Consider the following 24,907-nt stretch of genomic DNA (forward strand, 5'->3'; position numbering starts at 1 on the left):
TGTAAAGATATTTGCATATCGCTCAATATCCTGCGTGTTTTAAGCAATCTGTAAGTGAGGCACACAACTAATGCACTCTGTGCTGGACTTTAAACCTGCTTTTAGCTCATCAATTGGACAGTCTTTTTTAGTTCCTCAAAATAGCAACGCACCAACAATGCACCTTAACACCTTATCTCTTTTCTAGACCGGAACACCCATGAGTCCACAAAGCGGCGCAAATGGGATTGCTATTTAAACAATTTGGTGGAAATGGGAAAATTAAGGTTGTGCTGGTCTGAAAATAGCAACACGTCAGAGCAAACACTTCTTGTGGGTTATTGTGCTGGGTGTATGATAAGGCCCATGGATTTTTAGACAATTAGATGTCTGTTTTTGGTTTTGGGTTACCTTGCAACACAAAACATTCACTCAACTGTTGCATCGAAAGTTATGATATCTAATCTCTTCATGTATTTATTTTGTGTTTGTTCCTAAAAGTAGCATCCATACAATTTAGGATATAAGTTGGGTACTTAATAAAATGCCTTGTTGATTGAAAGTGATACTGAGCATTTACCAAAAATAGCAATATTTTTAACACAGATAAGAACAGATAACAGATAACACATAATAAGAAATGTTACTTGAGCACATATCGGCATATTAGAATAGTTTGTCAAAGATCTTGTGATTTTAAAAGTCAAATTTCTAAATAATATTACTTTATTTACTGTGCATATGACCAAATGAATAAAGCTTGGGTGAAATCTTTGTGATTAAGCTGAAAAAGAAAAACTCATATAAACTCATTACAGTATATAGAACACTTTCGAGGAAGAGAGCCACAGACACTGCTTACTAAATCGGAAAGCCAAAATAGAAATTAAATTTAAGAAAGAAAGTCTGAGTAGAGCTGAAACCAGAGCAAAATGGCAAAGCAGTCAGACAGAGAGACGCTGAACATGCAATAAGATCTGTTATGAAGCAGGCTGTTTTTAGACAGAGATGCAAAATGACTTTTCTTCCTTTTAACACTTCTTTCACCTGTCCTGATGAGTCAACAGACAGTAATGAGTTTGCAAACCGACAAACTGTTCAGCCCTAAATAAAGATGTATGTGACTGACAGGCTGCTGCAGGTCTGGACATACAGTAAAGAGCTGTGGGACTGACTGAATACCACCAGTTATGAGAAAAAAACAGTCATTATATCCCCGCAAGCTGATTCTTATCTCTGTACATGCATCTTTTTGCTTCTCATGTTCAGCTCTAGCATGACTAAAATTGTATGAGTGGAATGTGAGTGTTCATGTACAGATAACAATATTAGTGCCTACTGTAAAGCACAATGCTGTTTGATTAACATACGTGTGTGCAACACTATTGTCTGCTTCTTTAAATTCTGAAGTGCTTTAAAGTCAGATCCAGTGTGCTCATTGCAAAACAATTATTTTCTTAGAGTTTAGATGTTTCTAGTACATATATGTACAAATTCAAGAAGTGTTTTCTAGACAAGAAAAATATATTGTCGTTTTTAGACACAATATGGCAAAACTGAGTTTTTCCTTAAAAAATGGTGTAAGCTAAATAATCTTGTTTTTCAGTTTGACATAAGATTATTTTGCTTACCCCATTGGCAGATTATTTAGCTAGCTTAAAGGAAAACTCTTTCCTATTAAAGGTCATGTTCGGCAAATAAGAACTCTACATTTTTATAAGCCATAGGGATGCTGAAATTTAACAATAACTGATAAACTATTAAAGACAAATCTAAGACAAATTTTAAAGACTATTGTAGCTCAGATATTGATAACAATTGTATATATGTCTTTGTTTCTACTGAATTTAATTAATCAAGAGTTGGAAAGAGATCTTTAATTCCACCCACTTTAATGAAGGATTGTAAATAATTGCTACGCACTCAATATACTGTACATAAATCTTGGTATGTGCATTGTATTGCATGTTATATTTGCATGTTGTAATAAACTTGAAATTCTGTACATACTACTAACGACTTTTTGATTCTGTCACTCACAATAATTCATAAGATTAGAGTTCTTTCCCTCATTTAATCTATTAATGTGTATTTTGTGTCTTTTTTCCATATACTTTGCTTCAAACCCACAAACCTTGACTTTTTTAACTTCCTATGGAAATAATACTTATGAAATGAGCATTATTAACAGTGAGCAAACATTATTGTTCTCTAAACTCATTAAATTATTATTCAAATTTTATAGTTGTAGTTTTATTCATTATATATGTCGTTATATACATTCAATAATACTGATTTAAATATCTACAGCAGCACTGAAAAAATAAGGACATAGAGATATATGTCTATATATCAGGTTTCTTCACATGAGATGAAGTCAAGCTCTATTTTATCTCACAAAAATGCAAGTCACAACTCATCCCCCTTGCAGGAAAACAATTTCATTATGGTTGTGTTGAACACCTGCAGATTCAAGGCTATGGGATGTCTATGGACCCAACCCTACTGACCAGTTTAAAATACCTGTTTTCTCATTTTAAAATATAACTTATACCTGTCATGACAAAACTGAATTTTTAACATCAAAAACCAAAGAATTTTCACTGTCATTTGATCCTCCATGAATTTTTCTAAAAGCTTTTGATTGGGAGTGTATGCTATTGTCATTATCTAACACTAATCTAATTTAATAAAACTATATTGATAACCTCAGCAAATCTCAAAAAGCTTGCAAATTCAATATACTGGTTAAATTCTCTTAAAGGATTTAAATTAATTAAATTAAAAATAATAATTAAATTACAGAATTGTATTTTTGATTGAATATCGTGCATATTAATTAAAATTGTGCGTAATTATATAAATTAAGGTTAAAGGCATAGTTCACCCAAAAATTACAATTCTGTCATCATTTACTCACCCTCCACCTGCCACAAATATGTTTTTAAATCCCATATGTAATTTTTGTGTTCAATTGAATTCTTACAAAGCTTGGGAACCACTTGCGGATGAGTAAATCTTCATTTTTGGGTGAATTATCCTTTTAAATCAATTTAACAGTTCCATGTTACAATGGATTTCCTCAAAATTTTAAGAAAATGGCTTTTTACAGGGTAGAAAATTTAATCTTATAAACATTAAGCCATAAAAATCATCTATATTCTCCATATTCACCTTCTCTTGTACTCATCCCTCTCTCTTTTGATTTTGGCCAGGACGTTGTAAAGTGCTCTAATCTCTGGGGTGATGGTGTCTATCTGTACACCCACTCCGTCTGGGTGGACCCACGAAACTCCAGGACTGGTGACCCGAGTCTCTGTTCCGCTTCCCAGTTTCCGTGTGTGGTTGTAGGACCAGATAGTGCCCGGGAGGAAGCGAGGAGGAGGGTTTGGAGATGTCCCGGTACCAACACTGCTTACATGTGGAGTATTATTGGAGTTGTTTGTGTTGGCCGAAGCAGGCTCAGTAGTGGGGGTTGAGAGACTGACTGTGATAGTTGGGTTTCTATTAATATTCGGGTCTGATGTGGTCTCATCCCCAGGTTTATTAGGTTCAAGCTTGAGGACAGTTGTAAGAGAAGGCATAAACAATGTAGTGGGTCGTTTGGCAGAGTTGTTAGTGTTTTGAAAGGATAAAGACCCAGGCCGGACAGCAATGGGCCCAATAAAGCCAGTCTGCACACCAATTTCTTTGGTCTTTCCATCCTCCGTGCATCCACCCTTGTTATTGCTGTCTAAAGCCTGCTGCAGCTGTAACTCCAATATTTTATTGCGTCTCTCCAGTTCATGCACTTTAGCCAGAAAGCAACGGAACCGCAGATTGAGAGTCTTTAGGACGCTGATATTGGATCCCAGATCGTTTCTTAATGCCATGGCTGTAGGTGGAGGAGGTTGGGACCAGTGAAGGGATGGACTAAAGTGCAGGTAGGAAGATGCAGTAAGGTCAAGTGCGGATTGGGTGACACCAGCAGGGACGGGTTGTTCTCCGAGAAAAAAGGAGGACGGATCGGGAGCTCCGAAGATCGCTGCCTCGGGGAGTAAACTGGAGGGAGAATCGGGATGACCGGGTCCTTCTGGGTGCTGATGCTGTTGGTGCTGCTGCTGCTGATGATGATGATGATGATGGAGAGGAGAATTCATGCTACGGTACGGAAAACTGAAGCGCTGCAGATCGGGCATGAACACCAGCTATGTCTGACTTTCAAAACAATTAACGGCTTGATTTTAAAGGTCAGTAGTGTTTAGCGACCCAATGACACGGCAATATCCACGTTTAACTCGTTAAAGCCTTATGCAACGAGTTAAGACTATTACAGCTTGCGCGTGAATGCTGATAAGAATGAAGAAGCGTTGATGAAGAAGCGACTCTTACTGCAGGAACCGATAAAAGCGCAGAAATATGCAAATGCCTATTCAAATAAGCAAACTATTGCAAAAACGCCAACGAAATACGTTTAAATTTAAGCAGGTCCAAACTAATACCTTGTAGCTTCCTTGCCTGGAAAACTGAATACACTTGACTGCTCCAGTCTCTGCAGCGCTTCGTTGCTGACAGTACCGTAATACCAGCAGTAGCTCTCCCCTTCAGTCTGTGTACCTAACATTTTTTTAAAGCTGTAAAATATATTTGGTTGTTAATTAACAAAACACACTATTTATATATCATCAACCACTGCATGAAAGTGAATTCCATGTCTTATTGATGTGCTATTATCTCGTGTTTGTCTTAGACGTGTATTTACGGTAAAACAGATATTACCTCATGCATCATGATAACAAAGCAAAGTTGACGTCACAGATCTGCTACAAATAGCTCTTGTATTTTGGTCTAGTGGAGCTTTTGATTTAGTATTTTGTATCTATTTTGAGATCACAAGTCTTCCAAATAAAGGTGTCAAATGGTTTTTATTGTTGTACATTTTATTTACATGACACTGTTATTTGTAAATGTATATAATGTAGAAACATAAATAGGCCTGTAATATGTAAATACACACAATATTTAAATGCACAAAAGGTAAATAAATAAATAAGTAAGTAAATAAATAAATAAATAAATAAATAAATAAATAAATAAGTGTGGCCTTTACATATAAACACAGGATCAAAAAATAAATATGTAAATGACTAAAAACATGACATGACATTTACTGGGTAAAAAAAAACTATTTAACTAAAACATAACACATAATATAGACTTAATAATACTTAACTTAGATAGCATACAACTTTGAACTACCTGTAACTAACTGCATAAACTGCACACTCTGAAGTCTGAGTATTTAGATGCATGCATCACTCTTTGACTGTCAACAAGCTGCTGGAAGAGGATTCTTTGAAATCTTTTTGGGTTTCTATTTCCACCTCTTTCCCTTTCTCTCTTTCTAAGTTGACCTGTGTGTCTAAGGTTGTTGTATCTAAGGTTGCCCACCCAATGGAATTATTATCCTGACAGGACCCTCTTTTTCCTCTACTCTTACGAGAGGACTCTTTTTTCACACATTTTTCGGATGGCTGATTGGTTGGTGTGCTTCTTCTCCTCCAGCTGTGAATATAAGAGAGAGTGACGCTCCCACGATGCCCTGCATAAGTGGAAAATACATGGATAGAAACAGAAAAATCAGAACATAGACAAAACATAAAGTTAGTAAAAACTTGTAAGCAGATAGATTGATAAACGGACGGACGGACAGACGAAGGGACAGATAAATATGGATGGATGGATAAGTAGATAGATAGATAGATAGATAGATAGATAGATAGATAGATAGATAGATAGATGGATGGATGGATGGATGGATGGATGGATGGATGGATGGATGGATGGATGGATGGATGGATGGATGGATGGATGGATGGATGGATGGATGGATGGATGGGTGGATGGATGGAAGGACGGACGGACGGACGGATGGGTAAGTACGTAGATAGATAGCAGTAGTGGAAAGATGGACGGACGGACGGACTGACAGATAGACAGACGGATAAATAGACAGACAGACAGACGGACGAATGGACGGATGGACAGGATGACGGATGGGTGGGTGGTTGGGTGGATGGATAAATGGAAGGACGGACGGACGGACAGACAGATGGGTAAGTAGGTAGATAGATAGCAGTAGTGGTAAGATGGACAGACAGACAGACAGACAGACAGACAGACAGACAGACAGACAGACAGACAGACAGACAGACAGACAGACAGACAGACAGACAGACAGACAGATAGATAGATAGATAGATAGATAGATAGATAGATAGATAGATAGATAGATAGATAGATAGATAGATAGATAGATCTGACCATCAGAATCACTTCCATCTGTGCTTCTTGACCTCCTTCTCTCTCCATCTTTTCCTCGCATGCACAGGAGGTCATACACGTCCTCTCTGAAGTCGCGGTTCATGATCTGGTAGATGAAGGGGTTTATCATGCAGTGAGACTTGGCAAAAATAGCAGGGATAAGTGAGAACTCTGGTTTCAAGATGGACTCAGGAAGTGAGTGGTGTCCACCTGTTCCACCATGTCCAGAACCTACATTTGAACCATGATGCCCTACTGAATGAGAATGACCTGAAGTCATGTTCCTCCAGGAGCCAAAAACATCTCCGAATTGCTCTGAAGAGGTCCAGTTAATGAGGAAGGGAAAAGCATAGACGTCAGGGAACCCTCCACCACGGCCAATCCCTGTTCCTGTTATTCCACCCGGGATGGCCGTTCCCCCATCTTCCCCAAGCTGTTCCTCTCTGGCCATAACAGCAGAGTAGAGCGAAACAATCGCATAGGGAGTCCAGGCAATCAGAAATGAGGAACACACCACTGCCGCGATCTGCAACAAGAAGTTTTTAAAAACTATATAACCCTCTGGAGTCTGGGGGGATTTTGGGGCCCCTAAGATGTTTTTGACATGTTCTGACATTTGTGCTTATTTTACATTTACATTTACTTATTATTGGCCAACATGTATTTTTTTGTATTCAGCACAAACTGTGCTACAATAATATGTGAGAAATGCTGATGTACATGCTTGCGTTTTTTAGAAAAAAAATAATTTATGTGTGGTTAGTAGGTTTTAGAGAAAAAATGTAGCTAAAATAAGGTCCAAAAACACACTGAATGTGCCTGAATACCAGTCTTGTAGGCTAAAATATTTACTTCACAATAATGGGAAATTATTCTATTCTCCCATTCAAAGAAAATGTTACGGGGGATCAGGGCGGAAGGGTGGTGCAGTGGGTAGCGCTGTCTACCTAAGCTAAGCTTACCTAAACCTAAGCTGGGTCAGTTGGCATTTATGTGTGGAGTTTGCATGTTCTTCCCGTGTCCACGTGGGTTTCCTCCAGGTGCTCCAGTTTCCCCCACAAGTCCAAAGACATGCGCTATACGGGAATTGGGTAAGCTAAATTGTCTGTCGTGTATGTGTGTGAATGTGAGTGTATGGGTGTTTCCCAGTGCAGCTGGATAAGCAATCACTGCATAAAACAAATGCAACATGCTGGATAAGTTGGCGGTTCATTCCGCTGTGGCGACCCCTGATTGATAAAGGGACTAAAGCTGAAAAGAAAATTAATGATTGAAAGAATGAATGTTTTGGGTCAGCATGCGTGGGAGTGACAATGGTCATAAATACAATAGTTATGAATAATTCTCACCTGGAGAGGCAAAAGACACTCCCCCACTGGCTAATGTATAGTGTTGGTTTCATACTGATTACTTTTTCAAACAATACTTGTTTTCAACATGCACTCACTGCATTTAAAAGCAGACACTTCAAGAAATTTCTACAGATCTATGACAATGTGTTTTTTTTTCAAAGAGTTTAATTTTAGTCACTCATTTCTAAAAATAGTTCGCCGAGAAGCAAAAGAATGCGTACACACTGTTTAATTTCCTTATTTTGCTAAATCACATGCTTTTGTTGTGTGCACAGACAAAAAAGTAGACAACAGATTTGAATGGTGTGTAACAATTATTTGCATGACCAAATCAACAGAGTATTCTTAGTGTCTTTGGCACTAATACGGGGGAAAAAACAGTTGCTGGTCACGGTCGCGTTACCAGGGCCTTCACAAGGTTAAAACAAGGAAATTGGAAATGTGAACAGAAATGTTAAAAAAAGGACAACACCATGGCTGAAGTGTTTCTGTTAGACAGATGTTCTGTGTTAAACTCTTTTAGTCACTCAAAGCTGATGTGTTATGAATGGGTTAACGTTATATGCACAGAAATGTTGTTCAACCACTGAAATCTCCCAGCAATAGATTAATGTGACTATTTTCAGTTTCATAACGTCTTTTTACAGCATCGATATTGTAGATTTTTATTTAGTTTAACAACAAAACATCAGTGCTCTTCTGCCTAGCCTGCTTTACTGAGGTGAAGATGGTTTTATATTCACATTGGGTCATTTTTTAACAATGATGTGCTCCCTGTATTGTTTACAGCTCTTCTGAAAATTCACTCTGAAATAGCATGTAAGTGTGGCTTAGTAATAAGTAAAATTTCTGCACGCCGCAGGACAAACACTAACTACATTTCTAACTGGTGAATGACATAAACTAGTGGGTTGTCTGCTGTTGTGTCGTGGTGCACACGTCCATGATTTCAGGAGGCGTAACTTTGAACATTCCCTCCTAGTCGTCCAAAGATAATATGCTAAGCGGTTAGCATTTTGGCAGATCACCTACTGCATCTTTAAGGCGTCATTTCACTCGGCGGTCATTTTTGAAAAGCCTCTTGGGCAGTATGCTCAGGCACTCAAATCAAATTCTCAAAAACTGTTTGTCAAGCTTAAAATTACGTCACATATTTGGAATCACTGATACAATAAAACATCAATTGTCTCATAAGTTTCATTTCTAAATGTTCGAATCATACAAAATCTGCATTTTTTCAGGATGTCTAAGCTAATGCGCATGCATACTTAAAAAGAATGAGGTCATGACACCAGCCTCATTTATGGCCATCCTCTAAATCAGTGGTTCCCAACAGGGGGGTCGCGTCCCACAAGGGGGCCTCAGCAAGTTTTGTAGGGGGTCGCGTCATATTTTAAAAAAAAATCTTAGCAGTGGACAATTAGAAGAATGATCATGTTGCCTTAGTTCATTTTATCCCCTAGCTCAGTGATCCTCAACCTCCGGTCTGTGGATCATTTGGTACAGAGCGGCACAAGATATCATTAATTAATTAAGTTTTATTTATTATCTTAGTCGGAACAATCTTTTTTTTTTTAAAGTCTTTTTTTTTTTAAAAAACATTTTTTTTTTAAACCATATTCTCTCGCTCACATCTCTGTCACTTTAACGCCCACATTTAACCGAAAAAGCAGCAAAATGAGTAAGAAACAGATGTCTTTAGAAAGTTTCTTTGCTAAGAGAAAAAAGGCCAAGTGAAGGACCTGCAGACTGGCAAGGAATAGATCCGCAACCCACTTGTCAACAAATCAGGTGAATCCACCATGGCTGTGCGAGAAGATCAACTGATGGAGATAACAGATGAAGGCGGCCTTTTAGGGGACGTTCGCATATCGCGTATTTCTAGAGTCTGCACAAGTTAGTTGTTTCCAGTGGAGGTGCGTGGCATGTGTGCACAAGCGGCGTGACGTGCTCGCACCAGTGAACCCCGGGTCGCGAACGCACCGCGGGTCATGTGACAAGCATTGACTGATCAGCTTCAGCTTGTATGGAATTTCGTTAAGACAAATTTACTCAGACAAACACAGAAGACAAAAACAAAGCAGTCCTTTATACTTTTTCCATCAATAAAACATGTATCAGAGAGTGACAGCAATGTTTTGTCAGTTTGTCATCCTCTGAGAAAATGATGGTCGCATAGCAACCTACAGAAAAAACCAACCCCCTGCAGTAAAATTGTCAATCGTTGACCGGTAAGTGGTGATAAAAAGTTTGAGGACCACTGCCCTAGCTGACCAAAAATGGTCAAATTTGTAATTCGTTCTCCACAGAAAATCAGTCTCACTGATTCGCCTCGCAGCAGTCCTCACACTAATTGATAGAGCATAACAAATAACATGCAAGTATTAAATTGTAATAGCCTATATTATTTTTTTCCCTTATAAACTTGTGTGAATACTGATATTTTTGTAATTAAATTTCAAATAGGGTCAATTTAAAGGCCAAAGGGTTATATTTTTCAGTTACAAATGGAATACTGATGTTTTGCTTTTATATTTTACATTATTTATTCATTCATTCAATTTCTTTTTGGCTTAGTCCCTTTATTAATCCGGGGTCGCCACAGCAGAATGAACCGCTAACTTATCCAGCACATGTTTTACGCAGTGGATGCCCTGCCAGCTGCAACCCATCTCTGTGAAACATAAGGCTATTATATGTGCATAAACATATCTAGATATAGTAATAAACATTCTGTTTGTTTGAAAACAACATTTATTTGTCATCAATACTGCAAAGTTATATGAGTGACTATTTCATTAAATGTAGAGAGGGTCCTTACTATATTTCTGGGGAGAAAAGGGATCTCAGGCAAAAAAAAATAAAAAATGTTGGGAACCACTGCTCTAAATAATGCTTCATCAGATCACACTAATCTTCAGAGGTAATTCACAAGTTGGTCTTGTTAGTTGGTGGGGGAGGGGGTATTGCAGTAGTTTCTGTCATGTGATGTGCGTTTGACAGGATGGACTGTACCTCATATTTGTTTCACACAGTTTACAAAACAAAAAAAAACTTGTTTTTAAGGATAGTAGGTTTATTTAAAAGTACAGATTTCAAGCTTTTTGTAGATATATTTCTTATGTCTGTGAAGCAAGTATTCGCTGAGATTCCAGTGTGTTTGTTGACCACAGAAACTGTTCTAAAAACACAAGTCTGGTACAAGTTTCTGCCCTGAAGAAATGTCAGTCTATATCGATCGATGATTGGCAGGACTTTATGGCCATTATGACCAATACACTTTTCCACATTCAAAACTAGACGAGTGACATGTCTTGTGTACTCTATTGTGTTTGGTATAGTCTTCTTATATTTTTGTACAAATCAAATAATATAATTTTATACAAATTCACCAATTTATTCAACAAATGATTGCTTTCTCATGAATAATGAATGGTTCTGTGAATTTAAGCAAAGGTATTATCGATGAAGACTTACCTTTGTCAGTCGAAGATCTTTGCTGTTGTGAGTGACGTTTGATGAAGGGATTGAAGCCAAAATGTGACTAGACCAATACACCTGAAATCACACAATACTGGATCAACATTTATATAGTTATTCTTCCGTCAACATTGAGTCAAATAACAATAAATTTACTGATCTTGATATGCCTAATAGCTTTTTTATTCATTTTCTTGTCAGCTTACTCCCTTTATTAATGCGGGGTCGCCACAGCGGAATGAACCGCCAACTTATCCAGCAAGTTTTTACACAGCGGATGCCCTTCCAGCTGCAACCCATCCCTGGGAAACATCCACAGACACATTCACACACACACACACTACGGACAATTTAGCCTACCCAATTCACCTGTACCGCATGTCTTTGGGTACTGTGGGGGAAACCGGAGCACCCAGAGGAAACCCACGCAAAGGCAGGGAGAACATGCAAACTCCACACAGAAATGCCAACTGAGCCAAGGTTCGAACCAACGACCCAGCGACCTTCTTGATGTGAGGCGACAGCGCTACCTACTGCGCCACTGCCTCGCCCTGCCTAATAGCTTCAAGTTTCTTATTTCATAAATCATAATATCTCACCCTGATTACGATAGCAAGGTATGAGGCGATGATAATGAGGGTAGGAACTCCAAAGCAGAGGGACAGGATCAGGAATATATAGATTCTATCAGTAAGTGATGAGTTCATCCTCCACCTGTGGTCACAGGAAATATGCATGAAGTCATACAGACATTTATTTCTAGGTTGTGGTCTGCTTTTTGTGGGTAAAATAATATTTGTAAAATTTTTACACTTAAAAGTGAACTTGTGTACTTATCAATTGAGAATGCAATCTTAAAACACCCACACACCATTGGGGAACAGACTGCTACTAATGGCTGTGGTTGATTACCAGTTTATGGTGCAGCTGGTTCCAAATGGTTCGGGGCCATAACTACCAAAGCCAAACATGGGAAGTGAGGCCCAGAACAATGTATAGATCCAAACCAGAGTGACAGACAGAGAGGCATGTTTTCTTTCAACCCACTGACCTGAGACAAAAAGAAAATGATTAACATGCTTAATGGCTTCATACAAGTTGCTACAAAAAAGACTTAAATATCAGCCTGATCTCACAAGAAAGGTAAGTGTTTTCTGTTTTGTCAATTTAGTGGCTACGAGTTCTGTAAAGTTTAAAATTCAGCCTCCAGTTTTTAAAAGGAGGCATGGCACCCAACCCCGCCCTTAAACCAATTGTCATTGGGTGATGAGCAAATCGAACTAAATTGTATGAATTAGGTCGTACGAAGTCATACGAATTACCCATTACAGTTTTTCTTGTTTGCTTTGACCAGGTTAAAGAAACTAGGTTCCACTTCATTTTTATTATCACTATCCCAGCAGAGCAGAAGACAGGTCTTGCAAATGTGTAAACCCTTTCTCATTGGGTTGACACATTTTCCCCAACATTTTTCATAACAGTTAATTGTCATTCAAGCGGTCCAAACTCAATTATTTTAGCCATAGTAACCAAACAGAAACCATCTCTTCCTAACCATTAGAAACTATCAAGATCAGTATGAATACACTGAAGCACCGGTTTGACACCCCTTCGTTATCAACTACAATGGCAAGCCATTGTGCACTGATTCACAGTTCTGTATTTTGAATTTTGTTGTCCATTGTGTAATCAATAATTGAAAGAGCTCATATATTTGTTAGCAAGTTATGTTGTTTGAAGGAAAAAAGCTTTTGCTACATATTTTAAATGTTTTGACATGGTATGAGCGTTTTGCAAGCAAAATGTGTCATTTTGACCATGAGTGCCGCTGTTTAGGCCTGTGTGTTAACTGTTTTGAAAATGTGGAGTTTCAGTTGACAGCTGCATCAAAGCAATTAAGAAAAACTATAAATCAAAAAGTTCGAATTGCCATGAGATTGCCTTGGAAATCTACAGGCTTGATGTTTTGTTAGCTTTGTTAAAGGCAGAGTATATAAATTTACCTCGGTTGAAACGCGTGGTTATTTGAGTTACTGTTGCCTTTCTATCAGCTGGAACTAGTCTGGTCATTCTCCTCTGACCTCTGGCATCAACAAGTGCCCACAAAACTGCAGCTCACTGGATATTTTCTCTTTTTCTGACCATTCTCGAAATAAACCCTAGAGATGGTTGTGCGTGAAAATCCCAGTAGATCAGCAGTTTCTGAAATACTCATACCAGCCTGTCTGGCACCAACAACCATGCCATGTTCAAAGTCACTTAAATCACTTTTTTTGCCCATTCTAATGCTCGGTTTGAACTGCAGCAGATCATCTTGATCGGTTTGAACTTGATCTCATATTGCATTGAGTTGCTGCCAAGTGATTGGCTATAAGAAATTTGCGTTAATGTGAAGTTGACTGGTGTAACAAATAAAGTGTATATCTTATAAAATGGCTCATACAATATATTCATGCAACTATTTATATAAACATAAATATACACATAATGCAACATAAACATATTTTGGATGAGAATAATCTGGATTAATCCTTTGATTAAACAGCACTAAACATTTCATTTTATTTAATTTCAACTACTTAAATGTATATAACAGGTTGAGGCTTTATTTAACATGATCTTAACAGCTGGCCACAACAATCTAGTCAAGATTAATTTATAAAGTATAATCTTTATTATGTTATATTCTTATATTTTTCTTTCATATATGTTGTGTTCTTATATTTTTTTTAGTAACCTAAAATTGTAACTCTCAAAAATGTCCATAAATTAAAACATAATGAACATAACTTAAAAAGTCAAAAAGTCAAAACATAAAATTATTCTACAAACAATAAAAAGGAAAGTTACCATATCGAAAGCTGCAAATCTTAAAGCAGCGGTCAAGGGATATGAGGCAGGTGGTGATGAGAGATCCAATCCCGAAAACAAAGCCCTGAATTCCATACCATATACATCCTGTTTCGCCAAAAATCCAGGCATGGGACAGACTGAGAAAGACAAATAGGAGAAAAGAAAGTTTATAGCAGCAGCAAAATCCTGAGCACAGCAAATTCTAAAATACCCACAAAAAGCCTGCATATATGCTCAGATATAAGGTTTTTCTGAGTAAATATTTCTAACAGATTGCCAATTCTTTATGAACTGTGGCTGTGTTAATGCATATACAAGTCTACAAGCCAAATACTACATTTGATGATATTTTATCCATATAACATCACTGTGTACTGAACAAAGATAAACAAGATTTATTTTGTATTTATTTTTCTATCTTCCTTTACCCAAAGACATGTTTTAATGTTTCGAATATTTACACGGAGTTAGACATTTAAACTGAAATTCCGGGAGTTCCGGGAGACTCCCAGGAAAACAGAATGGTTCGGAAGACCTTGTCAGTGATGCACCCATATAGCACAAGTATTGTGCTATCACTGATCTACCCCCAAGTTCCTCTCTGGGCATGCAATGCTTTGGGTTGTACACTTCTTTGAGGCTTCTCCACACCCTAAACTCCACCACATGTGGAAAAGACAGTGATGGTGGACTCTTCAGAGAACAATACATGCTTTACATTGTCCACAGCCCAAAGTTTTTGCTGCTTGCACCAACATTTTTCTAGATGGTGCTCTGCTGTGCTCCTTCCAAGGCCTGGCATGGTCACTTCAGTTTGCAGCCTATATGCATCTGTGGCTTGTGTCTGTTGCCACCAGGGCTCTTCTATACTACTCATCTTACCTGTTGAACTGTTACTGTTTAACTCACCCCTTTTTCCCCTGCCTATCAATAAGGCACACCAACTCACTCTGTGTCCTTACAAAACATCTCTCTTTCTATATTCTCTCATGAAAACAAAATTTGATTAATCTAATGAGTTTTGGTATAAAGGAAAAATCAATAATTTTAGTATTTTTGACTATTGCCAAAAATGTAGCTGCGGACCATAAAAACATAACATAAGACTGATTTCATGGTCCGGTCCTAGTCGCAAATGTGTAAAGCTTTTGGCACCTTAAAATGTATTTTAATTCAAATGGCAAGAAAAAAACAATGGCTTTGAATTTCATTGGTTTTTGTTTGTTTGATTTTCTTCATTTTTCATTCAGTGAACTTTAAAGAAAGCACATATAAAATATTTTACTTGTTCAGTTGGCAGTAGCTTTGATTCAACCCCATTTTGATTATGCTACTATATTTTGGTATAATAGCTGCTCAAAGAGTATGAAGGAAAAATTGCAAAAGGCACAAAATAAAAGTAGTACGAACCATTTTAAAAAAATTCATAAAGCACATTTGCACAAAGAGTTTTTTTTGAAGAATTTAGGTAAGTTAACTATAAGTAAAAGAGTGTTTTAAACTGGGAATGAGAGCAGCATTCATATAACAGCATTCATGTAGTACTAGGGGTTGGGATTTTATTCATTCATTTTCTTTTTGGCTTAATAGTCCCTTTATTAATCTGGTGTCGCAACAGCGGAATGAACCGCCAACTTATCCAGCATATGTTTTACGCAGCAGATGCCCTTCCAGCTGCAACCCATCTCTGTGAAACATCCATACACACTCATACATTAAGGACAATTTAGCTTACCCAATTCACCTGTACCCCGTGTCTTTGGACTGTGGAGGAAACTGAAGAAACCGGAGGAAACCCACACAAGCGTAGGGAGAACATGCAAACTCCACACAGAAATGCCAACTGACCCAGCCGAGGCTCGAACCAGCAACCTTCTTGCTGTGAGGCAACAGCACTACTTACTCCACCACTGCATCATTGTTTGATAAGGATAATTCGTTTGAATGGTGGATCATGATGTTTTTTTATATGTTATTGTATTGTGAATAGGGTTACAGCTGGAAGGGCATCCACTGTGTAAAGTATATGCTGCAACGTTGGCGGTTCATTCCACTGATTAATAGAGGGACTAAGACGGGGAAAAATAATAAATGGATAAATGTATTTGTGAATAATTTTGTTCCTGTTTTAAAATGTGGAGGTACTGTTTGTTTTGCCGCCTTTTTGTTTTTAACAGGGAGGACCACAATGGAAACAAGCCCAGGGCTTGATTGTGTGTTTACATTTTTTATTTCAAAATGTATAGGATACTTGTGATTTTATACAGCTTGTCTAAAATCTGTGAAATAAAAATTTAATTAATTTCATTCATTCATTTCTTCATTTTACTTTCAGGTTAGTCCCACTATTAATCCGGAGTCGCCACAGCGGAATGAACCGCCAACTTATCCAGCACATTTTTACACAGAGGATGCCCTTCCAGCTGCAACCCATCTCTGTGAAATAATTCAATTCAATTAAATTTTAAAATTGCCTCTAAGTCACATCAGATCAGTCTAATTCCTTGCATTATTTAATCATGAATGGCTTACTATTTCAATAGTCAGTAATCTTTATTCCTTTTGACAAAACATCATGACCTTGACACTTACAGACAGCAGAAGACACAAAGGGATGATAATCACAAAAGCAAGCGATGCAATGATGAGCTTTACACTGAAAAAAGTGTTGCATGCAGAACTGTTGCAATAAATTTATTTGTGTTGAATTTAAACAAACAAATTAAGTTTAATAATGTTCAACTTAATTTGTTTGTTTAAATTCTACCCAAATAAATTGTTTACAACTACCTAGCGTAAAAAAAAAAAATTGAGTAAATCCAAGGAATCATCTTTGAATATTTTTTTTCAGTGTAGAAAAGAGAGCTCTTACGTAACATACACTACTGGATGTACTCTGAGTCTGCTCCGTAAATGTAAATGTGCATTCGGTACAGTGGTGGTACCTCGAGATGATGATACATGGCGCCCCCAGCAGACTGTAGCCGAAATCACACACAGCCAGATTGATGGTCATCAACTCATGCGCTCTGAGCTTCTTTCTCCGCTGACCATAAACCAACAAAACTAAACCATTCCCAAATACTGACACCACGCCTGAGAGAAGAAGAAAAAAACAGATTACTTTGTCAGGTGAGTTTATATATTAAGCAATAAAAATAATATTTGCTAAAGGCATTAATAGATCAGCATTAATTGATAAACTAATCAAAACAGATAACTGACCCGTGATGATGAGGAAGACGGCAATGCTGAGGTCAGCAGATGGGGATAGCTGTGAGCGGAAGGCATGAGGGATGGATGATGGGACAGAGACAGACCCCATCCATGAGCCATTCACTCTCTTAGACATTAACTACCGTCAGAGAGACATACAATGGGAAAAAGAGAGAAAGTCAGAGGATATAAATATATTTTAAAGATATATTTGCTGCTGTGCCAAATTAACTGATGTTCAAATCCACTCAAGCAAAATGCTGAATGTAAACAAAAATCAAACAAAAACAGCTGCATATTTATACATTGCCATGCTCTGTTAAAACTGGCTCTATATTAATGATGCTGATTAATAATGACAAATATCGATTTTAGAACTGACATCAAGATTCATTTAAGGGTAATTCTTCTGCTAGGGGCACTTTTATGTCCTTTGATCATATATCCAAAAACATATATAATTTTGTTCAAATTCCTCTTTCTTTGTCAAACTAACAATAAAACCTACTTTTAAGAAAATTACTACCTTTCTATTATATATTATTCATATTATTACTTTTAGGTATCAAAATAACTGTTTTACCCTTGTCGCACGCCAAGAGTTTTTAAACTTCAACTATGAAAATAACATTTTAAAATATTATTTATCTGGTATCTATTAAAGTATCTTAATTAAACACAAGTAGTATATTACAATACACAATATAGTTATTGACTATTATCAATATTATTTTTCATACAAAATATAGCTGTCGCAGAGTATCAGTGTCATTTTCACCACAACACTGTAATGTCGCTTTAAAAAGTTTGTGTGAAAGATTATTTAGGTGGCTTCTAGGAAAATGAATATTGCCATCTGAGAACATGTTTAAGATGGAGGGAATTTACATTTTTATCAACAACACTTGAAGAAAAATCAAGGTAAATATTGCTTTATAAGGAAACACGTTTATTTTACGACATTTGCAAACATACTGTTCCTTCAAAGATGTCTTTAAAAACCAAACAAAATTAAGGTATATAAGAGTGTTTTGTATACATTGAAGGCTAGAATCAATATGTTGTAAAATCTGTCTACAACCATTAAGATTTTAACACTATTACTTCTTTTCAAAACCGGGGGCCTGGGGCAGACTGGGACAAAAATTCAGCCCTGGCACTGTACCACCCTGCCCACATTACCACACCACTTTCACTACTTATATTGGTGTACAGATGCTAAAATAATATAAGTAGTACCATGTCATAGATAATTAAACATTTAATGTATGTGACTGGAAGAAAAACAACTAGTTTATAACAAATTTATAAATAAAGTAAAAACTAAATGAAAATGATCTGTGAATCTCATAGAGTCCGTATGCTGTCTGTTTATACCATTTGTCTGCTACGTATGATAGGAGTAACCTGTGAATGTGTATCACACTCACTCACACACCTTTACACACATGCACACGCAGCACTATATTCAGCATACTTTTATTCACAAATTACAATAATATATGTAATTCTATATGTAATCTACCACACTCCTCCCTGTCTCTGCTAGGCCTAACGTGGCATCCTTTATCACAGCACTGGTATTGGAAACACCCTAGTTAATAAACACAGTATAGGATATAAAGATTGCAGCAAAATGTTTTCTAACTGACTGCTCTCAACATTTGAATACCAGGGTTTCTGCAGGTGTCACCAAATCAAATTTAAGATATTTTAAGACCCTTTTAAGACCAATATGAATGCAATTTTAGACTAAACACTAAGGATTTTTTCTAATGGTCTGGTAACTGTCACCGACTCGGTCTTAGTCATTCCCCGTGCTGGCCAACAGAGGCCGCCATCCCCGGACTTCTAAGCATTCATTATCCACCAAAACTGATTGTGTACACACTTGAACTGAATTCCGTTAACAACCCACGCTCCCTATATAAGCCACACTCAAACACCAGTTCATTGTGAAATCTTGTTCAGCCAAGGCCAACATTTCTGAGCGTTATTACCTGCCTGATCTCCTGTGCATAACCCCGGCCTGTTTCTGACTCTGAGTTGCCTTCTGCCTGCCCTCGACCCACGCTTGTTATACGGACTCTGAACCACGCTGCCTGCCCTCGACCCACGCTTGTTATACGGACTCTGAACCACGCCGCCTGCCACTGATCCATGCCTGGTATATCACTCTGTGTCTGTCAGCCGCCAGCCCCATGATCTATATTGATTGCTGTTGATGTGAGTTCGCACTTTAGTGCGTGTTGTATGTTTGTGATTGAACTGTGTCTATTAAATACTGCAAAATGGATCCCTCCGCGTCAGTCTCCTCGTTACAGTAACTTTAGTAAATAGTTTTTCTATTAATGGAAGATCATGTAAAGGGATGTGTTGCGTTAGTTTTCTTTCCATGATTAGGGAATTTAATTTGGAGAATTTGCTGAAAAAATTTAACAACTGTAATAAATTGAATCTCTTTGCAATAAAAAAACTTATTTGGCCAGATTGGGTAGCTTTAGACAAAGTGAAATAAAAACCTGTTTAAAATGATTTAAGACCTATAACACAACATTTCAGTGAATTTAAGGCCTAAAATTTTGTCTTTAAAATTTAAGACATTTTAAGACTTTTTAAGACCCTGTGGAAATCCTAAAAACACATTAAGTAATAACAGTGGCACCAAAAGGAATAGAATATATAGCACAAAAGAAAAAAGCAGCAATATTTGTGTGTGTGTGTGTGTGTGTGTGTACCTGCAGATTTGTACAATTTTGAATCCTTCATAATATATAGTTATTTGTGAATTAAAGTATGCTGAAGCGTTGCTAGTGCTGCATCTCCATTTGTGTGTAAAGGTGTGTGTGTAAGGGTTATTTTATCAATTATATTAATATTAATTAAATAGAGCCACAGTGTTAAAAAGGTTCACATGAACTTCTATTTTGAAGTGTTTCTGGCAATCAGTGATCTCATACTCATGTTGATTGTACATAGAAGTGTTTTAGTATATATATTTGTATAAGTTTTTCTGATTCATTAATTTGTTTATTCAAATTTGTTGTAGACCACACACACACACACACACACACACACACACACACAAACCCACATGGATACCTTAAAGGGATTGTTAGCACTTGCATACTCAGTACTTGTTGGAAACTTTGTGGAAAGAATAAAGAATCAAAAGAATTCTGGATTGATTGCATCTCATTGTCTCTGACACATTCACAGGTTACTCCTATCATAAGGGTTATTTTATCAATTATATTAATATTAATTATTTAGAGCCACAGTGTTAAAAAGGTTCACATGAGCTTCTATTTTGAAGCGTTTCTGGCAATCAGTGATCTCATACTCATGTTGATTGTATATAGTGTTTTAGTATATTTATTTGTATAAGTTTTTCTGATTCATTACTTTGTTTATTCAAATTTGTTGTAGACCACACACACACAAACCCACATGGATACCTTAAAGTGATTGTTAGCACTTGCATACTCAGTATTTGTTGGAAACTTTGTGGAAAGAATAAAGAATCAAAAGAATTCTGGATTGATTGCATCTCATTGTCTCTGACAATGAGAGAATTAATTACATACTGTAGCATGCATTTAATGCTTTACTTTAAAGACTAGCTATGTTTTCAGAGTTCACTACAAATGCCTATGGTATGGCCTAAACCCCTGTATACCCTAAACCCCACCTTATCTGCTGATAATGACATTTTAAAATGTAAAGGAGTTCTACGCTAAGCTTATCCATGAGGTTTCAAATGTAAAATCATGAAGCATTATTATTATTCATTCAAAAATTTTCTTTTTCGGCTTAGTCCCTTTATTCATCAAGGGCCCCCACAGCGGAATGAACCACCACATTGTTATTATTATTATTGTTGTTATTATTATTATTATTGTTATTATTATTATTATTGTTATTATTATTATTATTGTTTATTTTTTAATATTTAATTATTCAAATATTATCCAAATTCTAACTGAGGAGAGTTGAATGTGCTGGCCAGTTTGTTATTTTCCAAATAAATGACAATAGGCTGCAGTTTTTCATTTAAAACTTTAGATTGTCTTTAGAATTATAAGGTTCTATCTGACATTTTTGTCAAAATTGAGTTATTTACATATTCTTATTAAATGACAACTTATTTACATTATGGGGTGTTTTTTATAAGTTGTTTACATTTTAGGACTTTTTATTTAAAAAAAAAAACAAATGTTCTATTAAGCAAACATAATGTTTGCTTAATCTAATGCAAAATCTTTGAAGCTCAATATCTCAACATCATTCAGAACATGGATAGAACCTTATAACTCCAAGTTGACTAGATTCCTATTATGATATATGATATTATGATATATGATGTAAATAAACTTGTATTTTAAAAATAAGCATTTATTTATTATTTATATTTATTTATTTTAAATCTTTAGGAAATATTTTTGGTACATCAAAAAGTGTTTTGAACACCCGACCAGCTAATCCAGTTAAAAAAAAATTGTGTTTAAAATGTTACTGGCAGTACTTACTGTACGTTTCATAATTAAATAGAAAATGAGTCAAATAACTGCAAAAAAAAAAAAAAAAAAAAGAGAGAGAGAGAGAGAGAGGGAGAGAGAGAGAGAGAGAGAAAGGCTGGCTACAGGCCTGAATATGGCTATAAAATAAATTCTCTGATCTTTTTTAAAGCTAGTCACATTTTATTTACATTAGAGTGAGTTAAAAGAATTGTTATAAAGATCAAGAATGCCAGAAAAAAATTACTTATTACTGCAATAAGGATCCAACTTTTTAAAAAAGACCTCTCGCTACAGTGACTGCAGCATTTGTTTAGGCTTGATTACCTTTAGTTTAAATTTGAACTTAAATATGCTTTTATTCACTCTTAGCTCACTTTATACAGCACTGAATTTAAATGATATATTACTCAAACTGAATATAAACAGAACTGAATATATACAGATAAATAAAAGCTGCTAACCTTTTATTTATTCTTATAATTAACTATTGCAACATGCAAAGTTAATGTATGATGTTAATGTATATGAGCAATTCCATGCAAATGTCAATCTTGCCATGAAAAAAAATTATGTTTTCACCAAAATAAGGAAACTGTGTTTTTTGTGGTAAACAAGAATTTTACAGTACTTTAGAAATACTCTAATATGCATCTGCCAATGTTTTTAAACTATTCTATTTAATTTACCAAAGTCACACAAGTGGCAATTTCATATCTGTCACATCTATAACGTAGAGACGTCACATCCATAACGACACTTTTTCCTCATAAATGTAAAAATATTAAATTAAATAAAACTGATCAATTTTGTTTTAGAGAGAGCCAACTCTTATCCTTTTGATTGTCATTGAATCTTTTGGGTTGTGTAGTTTAATTCACAGAATTTCTACTAAGTATGTTGAATATTGTAAACCTGCAGACTTTTTTTTGTCACATCCATAATGCATGCTTATTTTCATATGTATTTTTCGCCAAGTACAAAACATGTTTACAGATTGAAATTTTTATGATTTTATAACTCTGTGGTCAGTTGTTCAAGAAAATATAAACAAAATTTTCAATATAATGTTAACATACACTTTCTATATGAATTTATGCTTTGAGTTTTCACTGCAAATGTCACATCCGTAACGCTGGAATTGCTCAAATCCAAATTACTCAACCTAAAACTGAATATAAACAGATAAAAAAATATCTGCTAACATTTTATTTATTCGTATAATTAACTATTGCAATATCCAAAGTTAATGTATGTTATGAGTGAAATTGAATGAACTGCTTATTGTAAAGTGTTACCAAAACATTCTCTTAAAGTGAAGACATACTATAAATAGATAACAAATCACATTTTCCCAGAAATGGGTTGGGGCTGGAAGGGCATCTGCTGCGTAAAAATGTGCTAGATAAGTTAGCGGTTCATTCCGCTGTGGCGACCCCGGATTAATAAAGGGACTAAGCCGACAAGAAAATGAATGAATGAATGAATCACATTAAAATATATTTAAAACCATAAATCATCCTTGTTGTCAAATTAAATTTGGTTACTTACAGAAGCAAATCTAATCAAAGCAAAAAAGTGATTTTTTTTTACTCACATTCCTTTTGGTCAGTCCAATTCTTGTGTTTACTCTCCGTCTTTTTCAGTCTGCTGCTTTCAGTTAATCTCAAAGAAAAAATGCCTGCATTTCAGACGTAAGCCTCTTTTGTTCCTGTTGCTCTCTGTTTATACAGCAGGAGTGAATCAATTTTGCTGTGGTCACTCTGGCAGTGGACCACCAGGATGCACAGCACCTCCCTCTTTGTGCATACCTCTACCTGTCTCTCAATCCTCTATTGCACTTCATAACTTTTTGCCTTTGTGATTAGAGGACATTGCGGAAGATAGATTTTTTGGAGAGCCAGAAATGAGGTTTTAGTCAGATGAATAAACATCATATTGGATGAAGCACTTGGGGCTGTAAGATTAATAAAGCACAGTGACATAATCTGTGCGTCTGGGTGAGAGAGAGGGAGAGAGAGAGAGATTCATACGGAAGTGTAAATGTGCAAGTAGTCACCCGAACTAAGCAACCGAAGTCACTTAATCCTTCGTCTATCCTCATTCTTATCAACAGAATTGGACAGCTTTAAAGTGCATACACCCACATAGTTCATGCAAAAAGACGAGGCACAAATCCCACAATCCTAGAATGTCTCAAAGTTAAAAATAGAACCATATGAAAGTACATATGGTGCATTAATTTTGTTATGATTGTTTGCATCCAAGCATTGTCAACAACTATTGAGATTAATATTTATTTATTTACTTATTTTTGTTTATTTGTTTATTTATTTATTTATGTATTTATTTATTTAAAATTTACTTTTATTAAGTTTAATAAAATTTAATTCATTCATTCATTCATTTTCTTTTTGTGCTTAAGTCCCTTTCTTAATCTGGAGTCGCTACAGCGGAATGAACCGCCAGCTTATATAGCCTGTTTTACGCAGCATATGTTTTGCCCTTTCAGCCACAACCCAACACTGGGAAACACCCATACACTGTTGCATTCTCACACATACACTACAGCCAATTTAGCTTTTTCAGTTCACATATACCACATGTCTTGGGACTACGGGGGAAACCGGAGCACCCGGAGGAAACCCACGCCAACACGGGGAGAACACAGAACTTCACACAGAAATGCCAACTGACCCAGCCGAGGCTCGAACCAGTGACCTTCTTGTTTTGTGGCAATCATGCTACACACTATTTATCTATCTATTTATTTATTTAATTTTATTTATTTAGAAAACATGAACTCCACAATAGCTCTCTTGAGCGATGAAGTCTGCATTTTTCCCTGAAGCATCTCATGCCCATTATTGGTACATCTGTGCTTTGCTAATGCAATGCATTAATGCTGAAACGTCCATTGGACCTTTGACTTTGACATCAATAACATTGATAGACATATTTCATAAAGGCCCATCAGGTGTTATAATGGCATGTCTATGTCAGGATGCATTATTCATGCAGAACTAACTCCGATTTATAAATGGAGCGAGTATTGAACTAAAGAGTGTGTCAGTGAGCAAAAGAGAATGCAACAGAGATGGATGCATGAGGGTAGTTTAAAAAGGAAAACTCTTTTAGGTTATACAGATTTGTAATTATTTAAAGCAGACCAGGACTAGTCACTAGGACTAGTTTTTTAGTAATTAT

At 36.3% G+C, this 24,907-nt stretch overlaps 2 protein-coding genes across 7 annotated transcripts in view; both read right to left on the reverse strand.

The window, feature by feature from the left end:
- Positions 1 to 4,495, reverse strand: part of iffo1b (intermediate filament family orphan 1b) — a 47,639-nt gene extending 43,144 nt beyond the window's left edge. For all 5 annotated transcript variants that reach the window (XR_015511194.1, XM_087286826.1, XM_087286827.1 and 2 more), the window contains exon 1: positions 3,154 to 4,495. Coding sequence is in view for 4 of the 5 variants with exons in the window: in XM_087286826.1 (XP_087142952.1) it covers positions 3,154 to 4,157 (1,004 nt within the window). In the remaining variant the exon portion in view is untranslated. The remainder of the gene's footprint in view (positions 1 to 3,153) is intronic.
- A 369-nt stretch (positions 4,496 to 4,864) lies between these two features.
- opn9 (opsin 9) lies at positions 4,865 to 23,644 on the reverse strand. Of its 2 annotated transcripts, XM_087284992.1 has the most exons (9): positions 23,298 to 23,644; positions 17,193 to 17,322; positions 16,913 to 17,063; positions 13,965 to 14,104; positions 12,027 to 12,165; positions 11,714 to 11,828; positions 11,112 to 11,192; positions 6,283 to 6,808; positions 4,865 to 5,560 (listed from the first exon to the last, which is right to left on the reverse strand). In XM_087284992.1, exons 2-9 carry the CDS (start codon positions 17,317 to 17,319, stop codon positions 5,274 to 5,276), a joined length of 1,566 nt encoding a protein of 521 aa, XP_087141118.1. In that variant the 5' UTR covers positions 17,320 to 17,322; positions 23,298 to 23,644; the 3' UTR covers positions 4,865 to 5,273.
- Positions 23,645 to 24,907: the final 1,263 nt, after the last annotated feature.

The sequence above is a fragment of the Danio rerio genome, chromosome 16, assembly GCF_052040795.2.
Source record: "Danio rerio strain M-AB ecotype USA chromosome 16, GRCz13ab, whole genome shotgun sequence".
Lineage (NCBI taxonomy): Eukaryota > Metazoa > Chordata > Actinopteri > Cypriniformes > Danionidae > Danio > Danio rerio.

Bases quoted from the DNA above. Each gene is read 5' to 3' on its own strand.
- opn9 (XM_087284992.1), bottom strand. From the start codon at position 17,319: ATGTCTAAGAGAGTGAATGGCTCATGGATGGGGTCTGTCTCTGTCCCA. The intron at 11,829-12,026 runs GTAATCAACCAC...CTGTGACCACAG, and splicing joins ACCAGCTGCACCATAAACTG to GTGGAGGATGAACTCATCAC. The intron at 5,561-6,282 runs GTCAGATCTATC...CCACTTATGCAG, and splicing joins AGATGGAAGTGATTCTGATG to GGCATCGTGGGAGCGTCACT.